The sequence below is a fragment of the Epinephelus moara genome, chromosome 23, assembly GCF_006386435.1.
Source record: "Epinephelus moara isolate mb chromosome 23, YSFRI_EMoa_1.0, whole genome shotgun sequence".
Lineage (NCBI taxonomy): Eukaryota > Metazoa > Chordata > Actinopteri > Perciformes > Serranidae > Epinephelus > Epinephelus moara.
The window spans coordinates 9112607-9136970 of record NC_065528.1 but is presented as its reverse complement, the minus strand read 5'-3'; the positions used below and the strand labels follow the sequence as shown (position 1 = coordinate 9136970).

Sequence of the window (24364 nt, the reverse complement as noted above, 5' to 3'; positions counted from 1 at the left end):
TATAAAATGTTGTAAAATAACCAAGGCATCTTTTCCAGCACAACCATATATATATGTATTTTCTTTAAACAGTAAAACACTGGTTATGCTGAGGTGTACAATATGACACGTGTTGCACTCAGAAAGCAATGTACTGTAACAAACTTGATACTGCAAGTTGACCAATGATAGTGTTTCTGCTGGTTTAAATACACAAACACACAAATACAGCTGAAAATAGAATACTCAAATTCATCAGGACACAACTTCTCAGTAACCATAAATATGATACCAGCATGACGATGAGAGGCAGCTTCTGGTCAGTCTCCAAGTTACCACTACATATTGGAAATCAGTCTAACAGACAGTTGGACAGCAGCAGCTTACTTTAAAATGTACTTCTCCCAGCAGAGCGGTGAAAACTTTAACAACTACGAAACTTCAAAGTGCACTTCTAAACAGTCCCCTCTGGAGAGGACGTGGAGGAATAAAGCTGTAGGAATGTCAGCTGGAATCTCAATATGAATGTCTGATAAAATAAAAGTCTCATAACGGCCCTGTATCTCAGTGCTCCGGGCACGTTCAAGTTAACAAGTTTGTCAGACTCCTGTGAACTAAAATCCTCCACGCGTGATACAAACACTCTTCTATTCAGTGTAAATGATTGCTCAGTTCATCCCTACTGTAATGCCAGAACATTTGAAGTTCATCACCCCTACAGTTGGGTGCAGGACCTCTCAAGTCAGCGGCACACATCAGGACTCTGCTGCTGTGATTTGTCCTTGGTTACAGGTGTCGTCCACTTGTCTGGTTGTTCCATTGGTTAGAGCAGCTGATGGGCTGGGATTTGAGTGTTGGCAGTGCAGTACAGCATCATGGACGGTGGGGAACACCATCTCTGGAGTCACGTCCCCGGTGAAAAACTGTAGGGTGTCCAGCTCGGATAGTAGGTTCCCTTGTAGATCAAACAGAGATACAGGATCAGACCAGATGCAAACTGTGCTCTCATACTACAATATTGAGGTGGAGCTAGGAAACTGATCACAGCAGCACACCAGTAAAGACTGTAAAAAATTAAGCTTGACCAGATTACTCACCTCACAAAACGTTTGGCTACTTTTAGTAAAAAAGAATCTCAAACAGTTTAACTTTGTTCACTCCGCTAGGATGGCAGCATCCTCAGCTGACATTACTTTCGTTGAGAGACTGTAGCAGCTGAGTTTTAAAGCTAGAGTGAAGATACTGAGACCTCTGGCTTTACCATGTCTTACTAACTTGTCGGTAAAGGGGTTAAACAATGTTCCAAATCCAGGCTAAATTTTGGTGAGGGGGAAACTGTAATTGCCAATTTTACAGGGTCTTTCCTCACACCTTGAGGTATCTGAATGAAAATGGGTTTTAGGCTCACAAGTCTCCCCTTAATGGCAAAAACCATGCCATTGTGTACAATTGTGTTATTTTCACCTATTCTTACAAATGGTGTAACAAAATATTTCTGCATGCTGGGGTGCCTAAACAGTCCTGGGATTGCATAAATTAGGATTATTATGACTGGAAAGCTGAGACTTCTAGATTCAATGAGGCCAATTTGATTCATGTGCAATAATGTTACCAGCCATTTCACTGTAGTGAGACCACTTTTTTGAACACATCTCACTGTATAAAATGACCTATTGTGACCTCCAGGATAATCACAGCCTCATGAAAGTTTACAACCACAAACTAGAGACCTCAGGCATTCAGAAGATGGACGGCTTTTATGGGTATATTGACAATAAGGGGTTTCTCAGTAGTCTCGCGTGACCAGCCTCCCTTACTTCGGAATGGGAGTCTGGGGACATTCGTCTTTCGTTTTGTAATAGAAATGGGCGGGGATATCCAGACCATGTGACGGTGTTGCCATAGGTATGGCACGGGTGTTACATCTAACAGAGACGTTGCAGCTCTGCATTGTAGCTGAATCAAATGAAATCATATCCATTTTAATCTCTTCTTGCCATGCACTGAACATATGGATCCAATTACATTACTGCCGCTGGGAGCCAGCGTTAGTTCTATTACAACTTTCCTATGGGAATGTCCACAGACGACAGAGTCAGCCAGCGTGCTGATGTCATCGGCGTCTGTGTAAGAGACTAGTTTCTCAGCAGTTTACAAAACAAAAGTGCTCGCCATTCAATCACAGAAAAATGCAATTCTTACAGAAATCTTCAAAAGTTTTGATACCTAATCACAGCATGGATTTTTTGGAGGGATTTCTGACAATTTTTTTTTATTATTCTTAGTGATAAAAAAATTGTTATATTTTGCAAAAAATCTATGTAACAAATGTTATCAACCCAAAAATTGCAACAAAAAAAAGAGGGACATGATTTAGCCATCATACTGCAATGACTACAATTGACTTTGCAGATAGAGATGAAGCACAAGTTAGAGAATGAATGTGTTTCCACATCAGAGTAATATGTTAAATCTGAGTGAGGCATTTTAACTAGGTTCTTCTTAATAATACAACAGTAAGAGGGGAGAGGGTGGAGCAAAATGAGCACATTTTTTTAAGCACTGGGAAGGGTGTTTCTGATTTGGCTTAGAGGAGGAAATTCAACTTTAAATGGCTGTTTTTTATTTATTTATCCTCAGAACCCTAAACCAACAAGTGGGTTTGAAAGGCATGATGTCTTCAAATATTACCAAAATTACACAATTTCTCATAGCCAGAAAATAGGGGAAAATAAGAAACTATCATCTGGTTTTCAAGTATCCAAGGGTCTTTAAGCACATCATGTGCGATGAACGCTTAAATAAAGAAACATAATCAATTCTGAGCTCAAAAATAGTGATATTGTATCAAAATCATGTTATTCTTTTCATTTTCAACTTTTCACTTTTGATTATTAAAGGGTAGACCTCAGTTTTCAAATCTAATAACGACTGTCATGCAAAGTTACTGACATTCTGGCCGCTGCTGCCACTCTTATGTGTGTTACGGTTTATTGGGGAAAACATAATATGCACATGTTGGTAATGCTGGCTGTGTGTGCACTGTGATGGCTGTGAGGCTCAAGGAAAAATATCTGTAACTCAGGGGAGGGTCAAGATAAATTTTTTTAAGTGTTTTCATATTTCAACATTCAATAACTGACAGTAACATTTACTGTATCTCCCTGGACTGAAGTTCTGCTTTAAACAAATACAGAGATGAATGATCACTTACTGCTACAGCCGGCTATGACCACTCGAACATCCACAGCTGCGTATTCCTTAATAACCTGCAGAGACAAATGCTGACTTGCTCACTGAGGTAAAATCCTAAACACCAGAGTTCCTTCTGCAACACACATTTTCCCACAAGCATTCCTGAACTGACACAACAGCAACACAGGAATGAAATTTAAAGGGACAGTTCATCAAAAATACATACATTACCAAACTTCACCCGGCAACCGTATCATCGCACAGAAGGAAGCGTGCAGTTCAATAGAAAGAAACTTGTTCTTACATGAAACTGCTCACAACAAGCTCTGTGGATTATTTTGAGTAACCAGGTCATGATTTCTGGAGAGAGACTTTGCTGTTGAGTTTTTCAAATGTATTTTTTGGTGCTTTGAGCACCACAAGCCGAGTGCCATCAAGTTCTATTATATTGGAGAGAGGGCAGACATCTCTACAGCCAATATCTCCAACACTCTGCAACTCACACCAAAACTATCTAGACTGATATACAGCACTACAGGTAAGAGGAAAAATATGCATTTTGGATTTTGGGGTGAACTGTCCCTTTAACAAGCTGTTTGAGCTGTTAGAAACCCTGTTGCTGCAGTGAACCTGATATTAAAAACAGTCTGTGTTGGAGTAAAAAGACAAAGAAGAACCTGTTTGATGGCTTTGGCTCCAACAGAATCAATGAAGCTGGCAGACGTCCAGTCCAGGATGATGGAGTGGACAGCACTGAGAGGTTCCAGGAAGACAGCACCCTCTGAGTCTGACTGGCTGTTTGTTTCCCCCAGCTGGCCGTTCCTCTCCTCCTCCGCCACGTGGTTGTAGGACAAAACCTCATGGGTCACCCCTCTCTGCTTTTATTAGAACCAATCAAAGAAAGGGATCTTTTATGACAGGAATCCTACAAGCATCAAAGGTTTTCAGGTGGTCAGGTTTGTGTATTTTTTGATACTACCACTGTGTGGAGCCAGAGTCAAAAAAATCCAAATCTCCTGCCTCAGAAGCTTGACTAGGTCCAGTCAGATGTCTGAGAGGAGAACTACTCTATAATGTTTAAATGGTTATGCTTTTAGGTTGTAGAAAACCCTCTTTACAAATAGGTGTTATCTGCAAGAGGGGTTTGTTTTGTACACAGAGAACAAAACACGGTACAACGGTTCGACCAGACTGACAAACGAGACGTCAGAAAGAGACAAAAACTCCTCTGAGCAATATTTTAATAACTCAATATTTTGAGCCTAATCGCACCGTTGTGGTTCAATAATGACTGAGCATCACATGCTTTTCTGGTCTGGAAAACAAAATCAAAATCCAAGTTCCAACAGAGTTCTCATCAATGAATCAATATTTTAATCATCAAAATTTTGTTTTAGTGGGGGTTTTTTTTTAACAAAAAAGAAAAACATTTACTAGTTTCATGCTTCTTAAATGTGAGAATTTGATGCTTTTCTTCGACATATGTGACAATAAACTGAACAGGTTTGGAATTTTGGACTGCGGGTCAAATAAAACCCAGCAATTGAAGAATGCACACATTGCACAAGGCATGTCTCACTACTTTCTGACACTTTATTGGCAAAATGATTAATAGAGAAAATAACATCGATTAATTTGAATAATTTAATTCTACATCTGTTGGGGCCAAAACTATTTCAGATGTAAATAATACTTTTGGTGTTAAAACAGCCATTACTAAAGCAAAAAACAGGTGATTCCAAACATTTCAGCTGTAGCGTGTATCCAGCTAACATGATTAAATATCTCTTTTTTCATTTCACTGTTACTCTATGTGAACTATGGCATTCACAGCTCTGATAAATGGAGTTTTCAGCCATCTCTTCACACTGTTCTCTGTACAGAATCACAAAAGGCCTGGCAAACATCATCTGTTGAAACCTCCTCAGGTCAGTCACTCCCTGCTACAGTACACCAGCCTCGGAACTAGTTTTTCACTCCCTCCAGGATTTCACAAGCCCCTACTTGACGAACACGTATGGCAAATATGCAGCATGCTGACTCAACAAAGCTCGCTGTGTACATAGGCAACAAGCAAACAGGGAGAGAAGGAAGGAAAGCAGGACTCACCTTGGCACACATCTTAAGCGGAGAGTCGTGGTTGCCATTTGTCTTCTCCCTCTGTTTTTTGTGGGCTTTCCGGACAGCTTGTAAGTCGGCAGGGCTTACTCCCGTCTGTTAAGAGCATCAAATCTGAGATTATCAATCAGTCCTCAAATTTATTTCTCGGATGCAATCACATAGTGAAATGTAATCCTATCAGTTCCTTTAATTTGTACATTAAACAGACTGTAATAATGAATATATATATTGGGTACACTTTGGCAGTGTCAGTTACAGTTACATTAGTAGGTTTGTTGCAAAGCCTCCCAGCATGCATTGTGGGGAATAGATTCATGGACACAAGTCTTATTTTATTATTTGTTCCTGCATTTTTACAGGCGTTATTTTGCTCTACATTGTACAATGTTTCCATTCTTTCCACTCTGTTAAACCAGTGAATTTGGTCAGACCACGAGTGATGCTGGTGCATGATTGAACATGCAAGAGACATTTATGTTATGTGATAATCATAAGTCTGCTATGAAAATTAAACCTTACTTATATCTCCTACATAAACAGCTTTAAAAGGTTCTGTATGTGACATTTGGAACATTAATTTAGCAGCAAACCACTATTTGCTAAATAAAAATGTAGTGGAGTAATTGCATCCTGTATGTGTTGTAATCTTAAATACTAATATTTATGCTATGTTGTGGTAGATGGTCATGTGTGTATGTTAGTGCATGTGAATCCCTCTGAGTGTGTCCCACTAGCTATCTTATTGTTAACACTTTATACTGTGCTCATACGGAAGCAAAACACCCATCCTCCGGTTTCCCCTCACGTAACAATGTCAGTACTCAATACGTTTACATGCACAATTAAGTCGAGCTGCAGTTATACCTTAACTTGGCCATTTAATTGAACTACTGTCCTTGTCCCAGTATACAAGCACAGGAGGGGAATCGATTTATTGACCTAAGTATGTCCGACTCTACTACAATAGGCGGCGATATGCCCCCTTTCAGCTTGTTAGTATTGGACCTTTATCTGGTTGACCTGTTACTTCACAGACCAAATAATCGCCAAACAAGTTAGCTGCAGTTAGAAATCTGGTACCGTGGTGGAAAACTTTACAGCTCTGTACATTTCGTCTGTACAAAAAATGCACAGCTCTGGATGTAGATTTCACCATGTTGTTAGCAGCTTCTTCCTTTGTTTTGCATTAAATGATATTTGACTTCCGGGTCAAAGCATGGGGCCGAAACTGTGGAGCATGTGCAGAGCGCCTCGACCAGTTTGGGTCCAATTGACTGTATACAGTATACAGTATCTAACAAAATGTTTCCCATTCTGTTCCTGAGATATGACATTGAATAACGGCCAGAAAAGTGTTATCAGTGAAGTTGACCTTTTGGATATAAAATGTCATTACTTTAATCAAATTTTAATTCATGAGTCGAAGTGGACTTTTGTGTCAAATTTAAGGCCTAATTAATTAATTCAAGGCCTTCTTGAGATATTGTGTTCACGGAAATGAGACTAAGCATGGTCACAGTGACCTTGACCTTTGACCACCAAAAACTAATCAGTTTATTCTTGACTCAAAGCACATGACTGTGCCTAATTTAAAGAAATGCCCCAAGGTGTTCTTGAAATACCGCATTCACAAGAATGAGGCAGATGCAAGATCACAATGACCTTGACCTGTGACCTTTGACCACCAAAATCTAATCAGTCAAATCTAATGTTCAAGTGAACATTTGTGCAAAATATAAAGGTATTCCCTCCGGGTGTTCTTGAGATATCACGTACACATGAAAAGACAGATATACAGATGGAAAGACAACCCAAATCATCATGCCTCCGGCCACAGCTATCATCAGCACATGGTACAAAAACTTACTAAGGATGGCAGAGATGAGGGTAGATGTATGGCTAATGTATGATTCATCCTAAAACAGTCAATTAGATGTCCTTTTGCAGGTTTTGGTTTAGGGACTTGCTGCTCCGACAACAGGTCTAGATTCATTTTAAGACAGCTTTGAAAAACAAAAACATCCAGACTCATGTTAAATCCCCAACATTCTAATCTGGGTGATGTGGTCATCCTTGTACTAAGAACACGGTGATGCACTCCGTTTTCTTCCTCTTTCACTTCTCTTTCTGCTGATGTCACATTACAACTGTTTGCTCACATCTTTAAGAGTCCATCTGCCACCAAATAGTTTTCACATAATAACATGTCCCTGGGTAACTGTGGTGATGACCTACATTGAAGAGTGTCAATTCTGGACTCCATCGCAACTTCAACAACCTGAGTCACACCACTTCACTTCCACTGACAGAAGTGTTTCTCATTGTCCTCTCCTCCATAAGATGTCAATTTGAAAAGGTTTCTTTTACCTTCTGTTCAGTTCTTTATCAACACACACAGACTTACACACAAACTGTGGCTAGGATTACCTTCTCTTTGAGGGCGTTCACATAAAGGTCACTGTTAGCAAAGTAGATTGAAGAGTTGGAGTGGAAAATCTTAATCCCCTCATATTCAGCTGCCTGGTAACAGAACACAAATCACAGACATTCAGAGTTCAGACCAACGGACTGGATGTAAAATGTTTAGCCTGGGTTCAGACTTAAGTGTTTTCTCCTCTGAAAGACCCACCTCTTCATACTCATCCACGTCACAGTACAGCCCTGTGCCGGGGACATGGCCCAGGACAGCACTTTTAGGGCTGAAAGACAAAGAGGAAAGGTCAGAACTACCTCAATTTCATAACTTTTACACTACATTCCTCTATTAACCACTTGGAACACCACCTGAACCAGTTCATATAAATGTATTAACATGCTATGATATGTGCTATAAAGTTTATTCATGTTACAGCGATGTGATGATAAACACATATTTGGACTTTAGACAAGCAGCTGCCTATCATCAGTACCTCTGTGTTCTGTAGATGACTGTTAGTATGGCGAATGAGAGGGCCACCAGGAGACCATAATCCAGCCCCAACAGCACAGACGCCACGAAGGCCACCAGCCAGATGGCCTGAGAGAGAAAAGGGAAGAAACAGAAATATACTGACATGAAGTGCTGCAGAGGAGCTACAGCTGCATCCTCTTTCCTCATCTGAGCGGAAAAAAACAGGGCATTTCTTTTTATTTTGTCACATACTGGCAATATCACTCATCAATCATGTGACAGAGGCTCCCAAAAATAAGACGTTGGGCAATTAAGCATTGTTGAAATGGACTTAAAAATGGTAGTTTAAAAATCTATCATGGTTAACTCTACGTGCTTCTTTTTCTCAGGTGGACATGAAGCTGAGCACAGATTAGATAAGATCGCCCGAGGTTTAAGGTGGAATCTATGAAAGACAAGATAAAGGAAGCATATTATCCTGTTTGTGCTGAGCAGTAGAAGTCCTCACAAAACTAAACATGTTTACCCAACACAATCCCAGAGGTGGACCAGTCCATTAAACTAGAAATACCGCCTCTCCATTGTATGCCTCCATGCACCAGTCACATTGCACTTATATCTATGTCTGCAAAACACGTGGATACTTTGCACACATCTCCCCCCCAGAAGCACCAAAGATGTATACAATCAGCACAGTTTAATGTAAGTGTTACCAATTCAGTATCTGACCAAATGTCTCCCCTTCTGTTCCTGAGTTACGATATATCATGGTGACCTTTAACCTTTTCGATATAAAATGTCATCACTTGATCATTTTATCCTATTCGACATTTGTTTGAAATTTTGTCATAAGTGGCCTTTCAATTCTTGAGTTATGGCCAAAAACATTTTTTTGTGAGGTGACAGTGACCTTTGACTTTCGACTTTAGACCACCAAATTCCAATTGGGCCATTCTTGAGTCCAAGTGGACATTTGTGCCAAATTTGAGGGAGCTCCCTGAAGGCCTTCTTGAGATATTGTGTTCATGAAAATGAGACAGATGCAAGGTCATTGTGACCGTGACCTTGACCTTGAATGTTTGAGCCAAATTTTAAAAAAATCCCTTCAAGGTGTTCTTGAGATATTGCGTTTACATGAATGAGACACTTGAGGTCACAGGGACCTTGACCTTTGAGTATGACCATCATTGTTGAGTCTCAGTGGACGCTGGTGACAAATTGGTAGAAATTCCCTCAAGGTGCTCTTGAGATATCACGTTCATGATAATGGGATGGACGGGTGGACAACCCCAAAATATGATGCCTCTGGCCATGGCTATCACATGCACAGAGGCATAAAAACACATAACACACATAAAATCTAAGCACAAACTGCTCTACCTGCTGCTGGACCTCAGCCAACATAGACCTGAAGGAAATCAGGCCCAGATCAGCCAAAAAGTAAAATTTAATACTGTTAAACTGCCTCCTATTTGTATTTAATGCTTTGGTAATCTTATCCAACTCTGAACCAGATGTGTTCACACTTAGTTCTCAGTCAATGCATTCAGAACTTCTACTTGTCCAATTCATTAAGCACTAACATTTCTCACTTGAAACAGTATCCCTTTCTTTTTTTAGCTGTGACCAGCAGCTCTATAGGTCACTCTGCTGGTCAGTCGGTCGACAACAATTTCCCCACCCCTTAGTAGCAGTTCTTGTGGGAGTGGGAGTGGCCTATAACAAAAAGGTGCATAACCTCTTAACAGATTCATAAATGTGTATAAAAGCTTTTTGTAAAATTCACTGGGACAGGCAAACTTGTGGGGAAAAACCTTTGGCCTGTGTCTTCTGCTTAAATATACACACACAGAGTCTTGAACATTATGAACCTTCAAAAACACATTAAAATAATTTGTTGTGTTCTGGTGTTCTAACTATAGACGCAGCATTTGTTGCTCTTGGTGACAGACTACTTTGAGAGAACAGCTCCTGACCAAAAACCACAGTCGACTAAAAAGTGCAGAACAAGCTCCTTATCAGCTCATTTTACATCTTCGGGTTTCCTGTGGGGACCTCTACTGCCTTGTAACATTTTTGTTATGTTGAGTTTGATTTAACAGACTGACCAGTTCGATCTTACTGGTCCTCCACAGAACAGGAATGTCTCTGAACTGTTTGAACATCCCCAGTAGGTTCACCATGATGATGGCAGCCAGCGCAGTCTGGGAAACACAACAGAGGATCATACATTTGAACAATACAGGAAGACATTAGCAACGACTCTTGGCAATCTTTCGATCTCATTACGTGAGGCGTGACGCAGAGCCATCAGCCTCTGTTTGTTCAACAAACTGGACAGAAAATAAAAGTGACTGTAGCTCCACCCGTGACGCCGAGCTGCCAGACAGGAAGCTGGAAGCTCTGCGTCATCAGCAACAGCTTCACCCACCTGAGGGAGCGGTTGGAAGACAAAACCAATGGCCACCACCACCAGCAGCACCATGAGAGACGCCAGCAGTCCTGCAATCTGAACAAACACACACACACACACACACACACACACACACACACACACACACACACACACACACACAGATAACTGTGTCAACATAACCTCATTCTAATTACAGTTTTACGACACCAATTTAGTTGAGTGAGATGGTGTACTAGCTCCTGTAGTGGAATTGTGTATGTGCTACCTGTGTTTTTCCACCAGTGCTCTCCTGCACTAGGCTCCTTGACATGGAGCAAGTGATGGCGAAGGTTGAGAAGAAAGAGCTGATGAAGTTACACAGACCAATGGCAATCAGCTCCTGAAAGCAGAACAACACAAAGTTTTGTCTCAGAACAAAGAAATTCAAAATGTGAACATGTTCTGCAGCTGGCTAGGCAGCGAAAACATAGTTTTAGGGCTTTTCATATAGGTATGATTGATTTGCTCAGCTTTTACATTAGTAATGGTGTTCCATACCCATGTACACTTAAAACATCATCTGTGGAACATTTTTGTTGTGCTATAGTGTAGAAAAGGGCACTGCAGACCCACCCTGCTGCCCTTAGACGGTCATCAGCAGGGATCAGCAAAACCGCTGATGAGGAGCTGCTGCTGCCGGGCACAAAGCTTTCTGCCTTCCGCTGGAACTCTGACTGCAGGGTGAAGTGGCAGCTAAACCGCATCTATGTCTGTCTGTGGCGGATTGCGCTGCCATCTGATACAAAGGAGTCAGTTTTAAATTGTGACTGTTAAATTACCGGTTTAAAACTCCTTGTAGTTGCATTAAATAGCAGTCCACTTTTGTGTTTTGGACAGTTGGTGTTCACACCTGATGTGTACCATACTGGAGTACACGTGAACCGTACTAGTTGAGACCACCTTGTCATGTGGACTGGAGCATGGATTGACGCATCATGCCAGGGAACAGTACACATTGTTCAAGGTAATCAAACAGGGTCTCTGATGTGGAAGCCTCCTTAAACAACTATAGGAAATGACCCAAAAAACCTAAATAGTCTGTGGATGAAAGCAGGTGAATGTTTACAGTGAAGAGCCCAGAGCAAACAACCATGACCTCCGGAGAGGGTCAATGACGCCATCAAGCACAGTTAGGTCAGTTATGCTTAGCTGAAGTTACAGTAACTTCCTATTTCCAGTCAGTCCAGTGTGACAGACGTGACTTTCCATACTTAATCAGATACTGGAACATACAGCAATAAGGTCTCCACATTGTTGGAATATTCACTGTTATATAGTTCCTCTCCTGACTCCTGTTTACATGCTCCTGTAGTCATATCATAGAGCAACATGAACCAAAAAAATCCCAAATACAAAAAAAAACCCAACGTCCTTTATTTTCACTAGAGCTCAGACCATGGTACAACTTACATTAGCTCAAGAAACCTGGCTGCTCTGAGAAACTGCTTTATGCAGGTAATCAATCATATGACTCAACTTGTTACTGTAAATCTATATATCAAGCAGGTCAGTGATCAGATTTCCCCTCTTAACATGACAGATAGCACAGCTTTTCCTTACAGAGCAAATGTGTCTCAATTCTAAATCTAAATAGTCGAATTGTGGTTCGAATCATTTTACCCACAAAGGAAATATTGCTAACATGTATTGATCTTTCCTTTCATCCCACCACTCTTGTGTGTCAGCAACATTCTTCCAGTCTCAAGTCTTTGTCCTGCACATGCTGGCTACCCTTATACATGTTTAAAAAACAGCTTTCTCAAGGACAAATCTAGCTGGTGAAATGAGATTTCTCTAAACCCCTACCGCAAAAGATTTTCTTTTACATGAAGTTTGACAAATTGTCTTATTAGAGGAGGCGACTGTAACCCCGGTTACAAGTGCAAGTAAGCACACTGATTGTCAGGTTAGCTTCGTTGTGCCAAGATAGAGTTCATTGTGCCAGGATCTGTTTTTCTTCAGCAGCTCCTCAGATGTTCACACTCACCTGGTTGCCATCCACGCTGTAGCCGTGCTTCAGGGCAAAGATCTTGGCAAGCGAGATGCCCATTGAGAATCCGACAATCGCTACAGCAAAGGAGTCTGTGACCAAACTGGGTAACAGAGAGAACTCTGGGACAGCGGGAGGGAGAAGCCTGAGAGCACATAAAATAACATTTGTAGTTCATCAATCCCAGTGTGTAAATATTATCTTGGCTGCAATGTTATGACGGCTCTTTTAATGTGGTGAACAAGAGCCTTAAGCTACAAAATTCATACAATTAGGATATGACCCACATGTTCTTCAGTAGATTCAGAAAAGCTACAGCTAAAGCTACAAAATTCATACAATTAAGATATGACCAACATGTTCTTCAGTAGATTCAGATCCCCCAGTTGTAAAATTCCATGAATTTCCATGACTTAAATACACTACTCTAAAATTCTGTGCCAACAACAAGGGAATGTAACAACCTACCCGGTTGGTATCTTCCCAACTACGTCCACTTTGTAGCCCTCTGATAAGGACATGCCATAGGAGACACTGGTGGACACAATAACCACAATAATCTCTCCAGGGATGGGAATAGGCAGTTTCTTCTTGAATCGCTCGTTGAGGTCTTTGATTGCGTACAGGAAGACGAGGCACACAAGGCCCAAGATGAGAGTGGAGACATTGGTGCTGGTGATGTCACTGAGTACCGCCTTGACGCTCTAGGGCAAGAGTATAGAATTTATGATGCATTTAAGTCATCTATTTTTTGCAATTACCAAACACACAACAAAACATGAACTAGAAAAATAGCCACACAGAATTACCACTTTGCGGTTATATCTTCGTGAACACTCAAGTTGCACTAACAGCTTATATCCAGGTCTGTGAAAACATGGATGCATCACACACAGCAGCACAGACAATATACTATCCAGGGTTGACACCAAAGATTAGTGTCACCTATTAAGTATCTGACCAAATGTCACCCCTTCTGTTCTTGAGATATGACGTTGAGTAACGGCCAGAAAAGTTTTTTTGCAGAACCTTATGACGTTGCAGTGAAGTTGACCTTCAACCTATTGGATATAAGATGTCATCATGTTGTCATTATGTCCTTTTAGACAATTGTGTAACATTTTGTCATAATTAGCAAATAAATTGAGTTATGGCCATTAACCTATTCTTTTCAAATTCAAATTCTAAGTTTGTTTTTGAGTGGACGTTTGTGTCTAATAACTCCCTCAAGGCCTTCTTGAGATATTGCCTTCACAAGAATGAGATGGACGCAAGGTTACCTTGAACCTGGCCTTTGACCACTAATCAGTTGATTCTTGAGTCCAAGTGGATGTTTGTGCCTAATTTGAGCTAACTCCCTCAAGGCCTTCCTGAGATATTGCATTCGTGAGAATGAGACGGATGCAAGGTCACAATAACCTTGATCTTTGAAAAGTTCATCCTTGAGTCCAAGTGAGTATTTGTGCCAAATTTGAAGAAATTCTCTTAAGGTGTTCTTGGGAATTGGACAACCTGAAAATGTAATGCCTTTGGCCATGGCAACTGCCAGCGCAGAGGCATAATAAAAAAAGAATAATTTTCTAACTGCTCTTGCTCTCACTCTTTCCACCTAAAAACCATTTAGAAGCTATTGAAACTTACATAAATAGCAGAGAGGGGCCCACTGAAGCGCTGCGTTTTCACCCCCAGCAGGTACTTTAGCTGAGAGACAACAACGTGCACCGCTGCTGCTGTAGTGAAACCTCGCACCAGGGGCTCTGTGAGGTAGATCGCCACAAAGCCAAACCTGAGAAGGCCTAGGACAAACTACAAGAATGGAAAACAAAATTAAGAAAGCAAGAAGAAAGAAAGAGGTATGGTGATAAAAACAAGCTATACAGGTGTATCAAACAAAAACATTAAATCAAGGTGTTGACACATCAACAGTGATTCAGACATCCTGCTGCTGTGGGCAAAACAGTGATTTTTGAGCGTGAGAACATTTCAGCAAGCTGTATCACTTTACTGCTGTGCTTTAACCAAATAATAGACACTCTTGGGGGGGGGGGGGATGAAGGCAGATAGGCCAAATCAGCAGCAGCTTTCAGTTGCTGGCTGAGTGTGTTGGTTGTTTCAAGGCTCACCTGGATGATTCCCACCAGGGTTGTGAGCACAACAGCCACCTGCACCCTCCTGGCATCACGTGCCTCCACGTCCAAGACAGCAGACATGTTGGATCCATTGGCAGGCAGGACATAAAACATGGAGTCCGGGGCCTCCCTCACTGCAACACCCCCGATCATCAGACTTATGACTGCAAAGGTGCCTGCAGATCACAAACAGAACAGTCATGTGTCAGAATATTTTACGGCTGGATCGTGAAAGTGCTAAATTTTTCCAGACTTGGTTCTGTACAGCATTATGATGTCCACTGCGTCATGCAGTATCTCTTTAAGTGAAAAGGCCATCTTGTCCAGCACTCGAACAGCAGCCCAGTAATGCCCTCTCACTCTCTGCCAGAAATTAAGGGATCATCATTTCCACAACCACTTGCTGAAGCCAACTGCTTTCTGTTGTTCACTTCAGATCAGGTCTTTAGTATAAAGGTTGTGGTTTGGTTTATCGTACCCATTTGTCAGATGGACTTAAAGGTTAGCTGGCATTTGAGATGACTTGGAGCCCTTCCTGGGAAAGAGAGTAGTCAGATGGGTGAGATGAAGGCAGTGGGTTTACTGAAAATTCCCAATCCTGCTGCTCACGCCGATTTTGCATCAAACACCTCCTAATCCTGATGAATGTGTAAACTGTAAATCTTTAGATAGTTAGTTTGAGCTGACATCCTGTGTGCGTAGGGCAGTTCTACCTCATCATACTGTTCTTGGCACACACTGTGGGAAGAATCTGGCTGTGTGAAAAGGCCACTGACTGCCTTAAAGACCACCATTAATTCAGACCAGGATAAATCAACAAACAACAACATGAGGGTTGGATTAGGACGACACAAGTAATAAATTTCCTAAAAATATTGTGCCAAAGGTTAATGGTACAACACAATGAAGAAGCCATACTGAAGCTGGTGACAGTTTTTTCCACCAGCAGCGCTTTATGTACAGCCACATGAAAGAGTATGCAGCAGAAGGGAACACTAATTTAAGCACCTTAATAAAAAGAGATGTAGGCAGTGGGTTCACTGAAATGTCACAGTCCTGCTGTTCACGTCAATTCTGGCTGCAACAAGCACATCAAACATGTCCTAATCTGGATCAATGTGTAACTTGTGTGTGGGACAGAGATGGTTGGCAGTTAAATCTCATCATATTTAATACAGATGTTGGCAGCAGTTTTTTCCACAACAACCACTTAATATAATAACCAGAGAGAGAGTCAGCAGCAGACAGGGACAAAAATGTCAGCACAGTAGTGACACAAGACGTTTTAACCAAACATCCATATAATCCGTTGCGGTACAGGGGTCACGGTCCATCACCTGGAAAATTTGGAGTCTTTGGAGTAGTATAGCCGATGCACTGTTTTAAAATTGTATCAGATTTTTTAATAGGTAATTTTTTAATAGTTAACTGAACATTTTAACAATACAACACATGCTTTTTTATTTAATGGACTATCAATGCAAGTATTTGGTGCTTTTATGTGTACTTTGATTTGCTTCCAGATTGATGTTTACATTATGTTTTACGATATTAATTAAATTATTAAATCATATATTTTGGCCGGGCAAGTTCAAGATCTGAGAAAGAATAGTATCAGTAACATTGTTAACACTGTGCTACATTACAGAGAAATACAAAACTGTACTAATGAACCTTAATTAATATAGGCCTATATTTTTTATCTACAAGTGCACGTCACACACTGAGCGAGCCGCCTGTTAATGACGCTGTCGGCAAAGCAGTAATGATTGTGCTAAGTGGCTAATGGGCATTTTGCTACTTCCATGTTTCAGATGATACGTCATGTTTGTAGTCGATGAGTGATAGGCAAATGTTTCCCTGCAGAGTTTACATATCACCTTGGGTTCGTCCTTCACCTTCTCAAAATGATCCCACACTTTGGATTTCCTGCCCAACATGTTATTAACTAGCCTGTGACTCCTGTCTGACTGCTGAGTGTGGCCGCCTCCTGTGTCTGTCGTATAGATTTTGATTTATTTTGACAAGGAGCAGCTCCTAATAGAGTGTCATGTTTTGGTTTTTTTTGTTTGTTTTTTTACTGCGTCTAAGCAACCAATGAAATCTTGCCGACTAATGACCTTTTTTGTCGACTAACATTTGGTCAGCTATTGGGGGCAGCCCTACTGGGCAGCCACTTGAGTCAGCTGCTGGGCTCTTTTTCCACCATGATACAGTATGATGCTTAAGTGAGCCGCCTAGCAGTAAACTTTAAAGTGTGGCAGGCCAAAACCACCTTAGTCCTTTGATTTAATTAGGTGTTTTTTGATAATTCGTACAGTCTTGTAACTCCATAATTAGGGCATGATTAGTCTCTATATACAGACTCTACATTCAGTGAATGTAGAGTCTGTAGGCAAACCCTGGAGATCTTGCCTCCAGAAGAAGAGCGGAAGAGTCCTGGTTTCCGGTTGTAGGCTGTATGTAGTCCGCGTGATATTGACCAATCACGTTTGAGCTGGCTGCAGTTGTTGCCAGGGTAAACGGCCCGTGCAGTGAACTAACGAGGCAGAACATAACTGACTGCACTGCAAACTCTGAATCCATCGCAGTGGTTCAGCATATTTACTTATATATAAACGGAAGTCGGAAACGGCCAAAAAATCGGAGGTCTGCCCCCAGAGGCTGTATCGCCGTCTGCCGGAAGTCAGATGCCGAATACAGCCAATGGGTTCCGAGAATGGGGCCTGATAAGCGAGTCCAGACGTTTAAAGTAAGAAAAAGGGTTGAAATACAGGAAAGCTTGGAAAAGGTAGAAAAATCGTGGCAGAACTACCATTTTGATAGCATTTATCTTCTCAGCCAAAGAAATATAGAGATTTGTCCAGAATTCAATGTACCTCTAATATTCTTATCCAAGTTGTAACCATATAGTTAAAGTACAGCTAGTTTGTGGAGATTGGTGCCTGTAGGATATACATAAATATCTATCTCTAAGCTTGACTTTGCCTTAGAACATAATGTCTAATCTTGGTCACCCAAGCACACGATTCCTTGTCAGTGTTGCATTTACTGCAGGAAAATGCAACAGAGCGATACCACACCAAAACAGTCCTCTGTTGAATATCATCATGTGTGAATCATTTATGTATTTCACCTTAGCAGCCCCACTTATGTCCAGGCATGACCCCACTGTAGGGTCATGCACTTTAAATTTGAGTGTCTGTGAAATGCCATCTTGTCCAGCACTTGAACAGCAGCCCAGGTAATTCCCTCTCACTCTCTGCCAAAAGTTATGGGATCATCGTTTTCCACAGCAACTTGTTATCAGGATAAATTTCGGGCAGAAACATTAAACAGTGAAGCTAACTGCTTCCTGTTGTTCACGCCAGATCAGATCATTTGCTTTTCCAAGGGTGAGCAGGTTTAGTTTATAGTGTCCATTTGTCAGATGGGCTTAGAGCTGACACCTGAGATGAGTTGGAGCCCTGTCTAGGAAAGGAAGTAGCTGGATGGGTGATACGTCAGGGGTGGGGGGCACTGAAATTTCACAATCCTGCTGCTCATGTCAGCTGAGGACACCAGTCACATCTGAGTGAAAACATTTCATCCACGTGCCATTTCAAAAACAACTGCAAGTATTATCTTATCATCTGGATCAGTCTGTAATTTGTGAATCTTTAAATTTCTGAATCTTTATAAAATTTATAATAATGCAATATAATATAATCCATAGGTCCCTATGAATCTTTCATAGGAACCTAAAAATCCAGAGCAGTGCCATACCCCATGTGTGTGTGAGATGGTTGGCAAATTTGAGGAAATTCCCTTATGGTGTTCTTGAGATATCACGTTCACGAGAATGAAACAGACACAAGGTCACAGTGACCTGACCTTTGACCACCAAAATGTAATCAGTTCATCCTTGAATCTAAGTGGACAGTGATGCCAAATTTGGAAAAATTCCCTCAAGGCATCCCTGTGATATCTTGTTCACAAGAATGAGACGGCAAGATGGACAACCCAAAAACATAACGCCTCCAGCTACAGCTATCACCGGCGCAGAGGCATAAAAACACGAAGCAATATAATAAGTACACATCGGTAAAAACACAAAGGATCAGTCTAATAAGCAAATGGTAAAAAAGCAACATTTGATAAATGAACATTTAAAGTATAGGTATTGCACAGTTTAGCATAAAATGTAAACTAGCTGGGCATGCTAAGGCTTAGCATGCCCAGCTAACTAGCTTACAATCTAAAGTAGTAAATGAGCATACTTCCAAGGCCAAGAACAAAATCATTGACTAACTTCACTTTTTTGTGAGGTTACAGATTACTTTAACAAAAGCCAGTGTATGACAAGCACATCCACTGTACTATTTTCTCACCACAAAAAGCTGGTTGTGGATGCTATCAGAGCTTCGGGTTACATTAGCAGCTCTGCCCTTCTCTTTACATCACGAGATACTTTTGCCAGACACATGTATGACCTTTTTCTCTTGTAACGCTAGAAGTGAAAACATACTAGTTCAAAATGCCAGCGAATATGTCATCAGCTAAGCAGCCAAACAGCGTTATGCAAGAACAGAATAACAGTCTGATCTTACGTTTTACCCTATCATACAGCAACATAAACATACAGCTACTTACAAGTAATTCTACACTGCAATACAGGAACAATGCTTCTACTTTATACCCAGGTGGTCTACATGGATCATCAGCTGGGGAAGATACTGACTGTTTGCCTGGGACCTTTTGCCTTTTGGCTGCCTTCTTGTTTGTAATGAAACAAATTGGCACCAGCCACAGCTTGTAGGAGAATAATGACCCAAACGCAAAGCCTTTACGAGAAGCGTTCAATTAATTTCTTACCAATGGATATGTGTCTGGATGTGCCAAAGAAGGTGTAGAGCAGCACGGGGTAGAAAGAGGAGTACAGACCATAAACTGGAGGCACAGCAGCCAGCATAGCATAGGCCAGACCTGTGGAGCAGAGGAGAAGGAGAGGTGTAAATAAACTGAACAGCCCCAGAAGCCAAGTCATTGCATCACAACCTCAGAGCTACAGAGATACCATAACAAAGACAGTGTGAAGCTGAAAGCAGCGCCCCAGGAGTTGGCAGCTGGCCCTTCACACATTTAACCCTTATTTAATTCCAGATGACTAGCCTGGCCAAACTTAGTTTGTGGCAACCGTACAAAGCCTTAGAATACATAACAATTCTTGCTTCATCGGACTGTAAAGGTAATGTTTTTTAGGCTTTCAAACACAACCCCAAAGCATAGCTTTACTGCTTCCTTACTGGACTCCTCAAGTCTATAGAACGCCACTGGAGAGATTCATTCATTTGATGTTTTGAGTTATGTGCATGTCTTAAAAGGACTTAAGACAGAGGTGTTGCTGCGACTGCAGGGCTCTGACCTTGAGGGAGCTGCACAACTCCTGTGCTCAGACCTGAGACCACGTCCGAAAACAGGTACTGCTTGACTGGATAGGATGGCAGCCATGTTAGAATGGGCAGACAGCTTAAAGCCGCTGCTTTGGCTTTCTTAGATGAACACCTATGAAAAGAGACAAATGGATTAACTTAACAGTTTGTTATTTAAAAAGAATAAAGAATAGGTATATTTTTAACTACAGAAAGTATTCCTGGAATCCATGTTGTTTTTCTGCTATAGTTTCTGGCCTCCAAATAAGGCCATACTTCAGAACATGATACACCGTAATCTTCTTCCTCACTAATGGAAAGTAATTTTGCTCCACTCACCTGACTCCTAATCACCTATATACCCATACTGTTAGCATCTTTATAATTAAATATTTACAAGACATAGTCATTACTCTTACATCCTGTCAAAAAAAGATATCACCATGTGTGAGATAGGAGGGTTAAGGCCCAAATGCACTGAAAGAGTCTGACACAAATTTTGAAGTGCAGCTGTTCTCAACAGGCCTTTGTAACTTTAATTAATAAGTCACATACAGTGCAGACGTACAGAGGCATCTGTATTTGTATCTGCAAATAAGTCAAAGCCTAGATTTATTACTGTCACATTCTGCAATTTTATAAGAGCCCGGACGGAATATTTCCTTTTTGACTTGTGTGGATATACTACCACTGATTTAATTATTTCAACAGCTCTTGAGCAGTACAAATCAAGGGTTAAATTCCTCAGTCTAAGCTTACCTGAACTTTTGTGCCAGCCTCTGTCGGAGGGTGGTGGAGTCTTCTTTGCGGTGGAGAAGCTGCGACCGGATGAAGCCTTCATCATAAACCGGACGCTCTATCCTGTATATCAGCTGTGAGCCTGCATCCTCCCGAGCTGCAGCTTCTTGCTCCATTTCAGAGGCAGGAGGGCTGATTGTACTCGTAGTCAGTGTGTGTCTTATCTCACCCACTTATCATCTACGTCATTGCTTTGGCCAGTATATCTTCATTCCTTTCACTGCTCCAAGTTAAATCTCCTCGTCTGCACTTCCTCTTTCTGCTCGGAGGACAAGAGGAGACAAGATTATTATTCCAACACTAACTGGTTTGTTTGATACTATTTAATGATAACAAGATTGGGAGTGATGATAACCAACAAAGCCTGTGTGTTTGTGCATTTTTGTGCTGATAACTTCAGCGTCAGTTGGATTTGCATGGCTATCACCTTTTAAGCAAATATTTGGCTAAGAGGGTAGCCTGAAGAAATACTGTCCTGCTTGTTTTGCACTTCATATGTTAAAGGGTACAGTTAGTCAGCTGGATTCCACTGCAAGATGTTGCTTTCAAAGTCAGACAAAAGAATATGGTTTATAGCTTGAACAGGAAATAAATCACTCTACTTATGACAGTCACTGTGTTGCTACAGGGCTATAAAGTGTCTGTGTAGGACTTCATAGTAAATTTACAGTCAACTTATCTTATGTGACTGAAAAAAGCCTTCATTCAATTCGAACGTTTAGCAAATATTGGCTGTACATACACATCTCTGAATCCACAATTGCACTGCCTACAAGATAAATGAGTGCAGTAAACCACTTTGTCATGGCCATATCTTTAAGGCGTACACATCCACATAATGTTATACGTGTTCTGTGTGAAATTCCCATGTTAAAATTAGTATCTTTGTAATGTGGATTGTGTGCAGAATAAAGTACCTGACATGAAATTTAATTGACTGATAATGCTGTAACTAAATGACGTCAAAGCACACATTTTATAACATCAGCTGAATATGGAGCTAGATTTGTCTCATTATTATTTGTGTGAACACATAGACAGGCCAAGTGTTAACATGTAATTTGTAAGTATAAAACACCTTCTACAAATTCAAAAAGATTTGTAACTAAAAAAACATTTTGCAAATAGAAAACAGATCTGCAAATACACAAATATGAAGCTAGATTTGTCTTAATACTTTTTCTTTGTGTGTAAATGTGCGGTCTGTAAATATAAAACTTCCACCAATACAGAAATTAATTGTAATATCACAAGAATATTTTGCAAATATAAAACGAATGAAAACAAACCAATTAAAAAAAAAAAATGCAAATCCACGAGCATATGATTTAGATTCACAAATAAAAAAACTGGATTTACAAATATCTGTTTGACAGTTATAGGCTACATGTTAGGAAGATATTCACAAATGCTTTTAATTTATTTCCAATTAATTAAAACATATTCACAGATATTTTTTAAATGTATGAAAATTGTGTATTTTCAGATCCTTGCTATACTTGCAAAATAGTTTTGTAACTTTACAAATCTTTTTTGTACACGTTTTTGGTTTTTTTTTGTATTTGACTAACACAGACAAAAGTAACCACGCAAGTTCTTTAGTTGACTTCCATCATTATAACATAAAGCAGTTTCAGTATTTGCTGGTTCACGGTTTGACATGGACTCATCACTTTGCCTGATGAATTAAGTCTCTGACGCAAGAACAGTTGACAGCTTCGAGCCTTTTTCGCCTTTCATTTCCTGTACGTTAGCTAGCTAACACAAACGCGGCATTGATAACGGACAAACTCGTGACTACATATTTCTGAAATGTGGAAAAAATATACATTTTTTAATTCACAGCAATGTTCGTGTTACAAGTACTAACCGGCGTCCAACTGTAACGTTTCTAACGTTATCCTCGCTGTGACAGGAGAGAGGGTTGTTTTACTAGCTCTCCACAGTTCAGCACTGAAACTAACGTGAAGATGCTAATGAAGGCAGGACTCTTACCTCCGTCCTCCAGCTGCTGTGGGGATGCTGCCCGGAGAATATGAACATACACCTAGACCTGTCCTCTTCAGTTGAAGTTTAACCAGCTTAACGTCCTTGGGGGACGTCACACAGCGGCAACCTGTTATGATACACAGATAGTCTACGCTGAAAGGATAAATTACTCTATTGTGAAATTCCTTTCCATCTTCCGGTCTCCAAAGATTCTTACGCATGCGCTCTCCTCTTGTACTCAGGACGGTTTGTAGTCCTTATAAATGCTGAGTGTTTGAGCTGAGGCTTTTCTTGCCAGATAACCAATGAGTTTCAGTTTAACATGTGTTTGCCTTATTGTTTAAGTATGATCTTGGCATGTGTTTCCGTCAGTCATCATATGCAAGTGTGTATGTTAAAATTAGGTTAAAAAACTGTGTTGATGGGGCGTTGGTGGCTTAGTGTTAGAGCAGGCGCCCCATGTACAAGGCTGTCACCGCAGTGGCCGGGGCTCAACCCCAGAATAAAATATTCTATATTATTATTACTGTAGTCTCTAAAAAGACTTGTAAATATGAGCATAGGACTTTTATTTTGACGCCAATAATGACATTTTCACCATAAATTGATGCAAAAGGGGCACACATTAGTGAATAAACTCGAAAAACTTAAAATCTTCTGGTGGTGGACCCCTAGCCCCATAACATTCAGAGGAACTGTCTCATGATATCTATGGTGACGGTAGGCCTACCATGAAAGCGGAGTCTGATTACGTCGTGTTACAAACTAACGTCAGAGTGAGAGCTCTTTTGTTTATTGTGGATCTTTGGCTGCTTGGGGGCAGGGAGCTGGATGATGAAAGCAGGGCCGCCGGCGTCATGACGTGTGGTCACGGGGCTCCTTCCTGTGCTCTCTCATGAGCTCCATAACGAACGACGGCATTATATAAAATGTCCTCATAGAGTTGTTTTGACAGTTGAATCAATAAGTAGTAATTAATCACTGTGATCCATAACGATGTAACACAGATGTGACCCCCAGCACATGATGATGATGATGATGATGATGATGACAGAAACTGTCACATAATGTACTATTGTATGGGTTTATACTTGATATCTCCTTGGACAGTTTGGTTTGCTTCTGAAGACATTTTTACTAAGGTCATTTGTAATAAATTATTCATAAACATCACCACAAACATACAACCCCAATTCCCAAAAAGTTAGGACGCTGTGTGCAATGATGTGCAAATCCTTAACCTCTATTCAGTTGAATACAGTCCAAGACAAGATATTTAATGTTCAAACTCATAAACATGATTTATTAATATACATTTATTCTGATTTTAATGCCTGCAACATGTTCTAAAAGAGCTGGGACAGAGGCATGTTCACCACTGTATTACATCACCTTTCCCTCTAGCAA

At 40.7% G+C, this 24364-nt stretch overlaps 1 protein-coding gene across 3 annotated transcripts; it reads right to left on the bottom strand.

Annotated features, from left to right (window-relative positions):
• Window positions 1-128: 128 nt before the first annotated feature.
• On the bottom strand, window positions 129-23142 carry slc26a5 (solute carrier family 26 member 5). Of its 3 annotated transcripts, none has more exons than XM_050035964.1 (18): window positions 22964-23142; window positions 20930-21227; window positions 20164-20303; window positions 19614-19724; window positions 14754-14935; window positions 14272-14436; window positions 13099-13334; window positions 12628-12775; window positions 10867-10980; window positions 10617-10694; window positions 10294-10389; window positions 8205-8311; window positions 7925-7994; window positions 7723-7815; window positions 5284-5388; window positions 3852-4052; window positions 3194-3248; window positions 129-934 (listed from the first exon to the last, which is right to left on the bottom strand). In XM_050035964.1, the coding sequence occupies exons 2-18, from the start codon at window positions 21082-21084 to the stop codon at window positions 735-737; spliced, it is 2256 nt and encodes a 751-aa protein (XP_049891921.1). In that variant the 5' UTR covers window positions 21085-21227; window positions 22964-23142; the 3' UTR covers window positions 129-734. The 3 variants fall into 3 exon arrangements, with proteins under 3 accessions (XP_049891921.1, XP_049891923.1, XP_049891922.1); XM_050035966.1 differs by having other exon boundaries at window positions 3852-4049; XM_050035965.1 differs by having other exon boundaries at window positions 22839-22974.
• Window positions 23143-24364: the final 1222 nt, after the last annotated feature.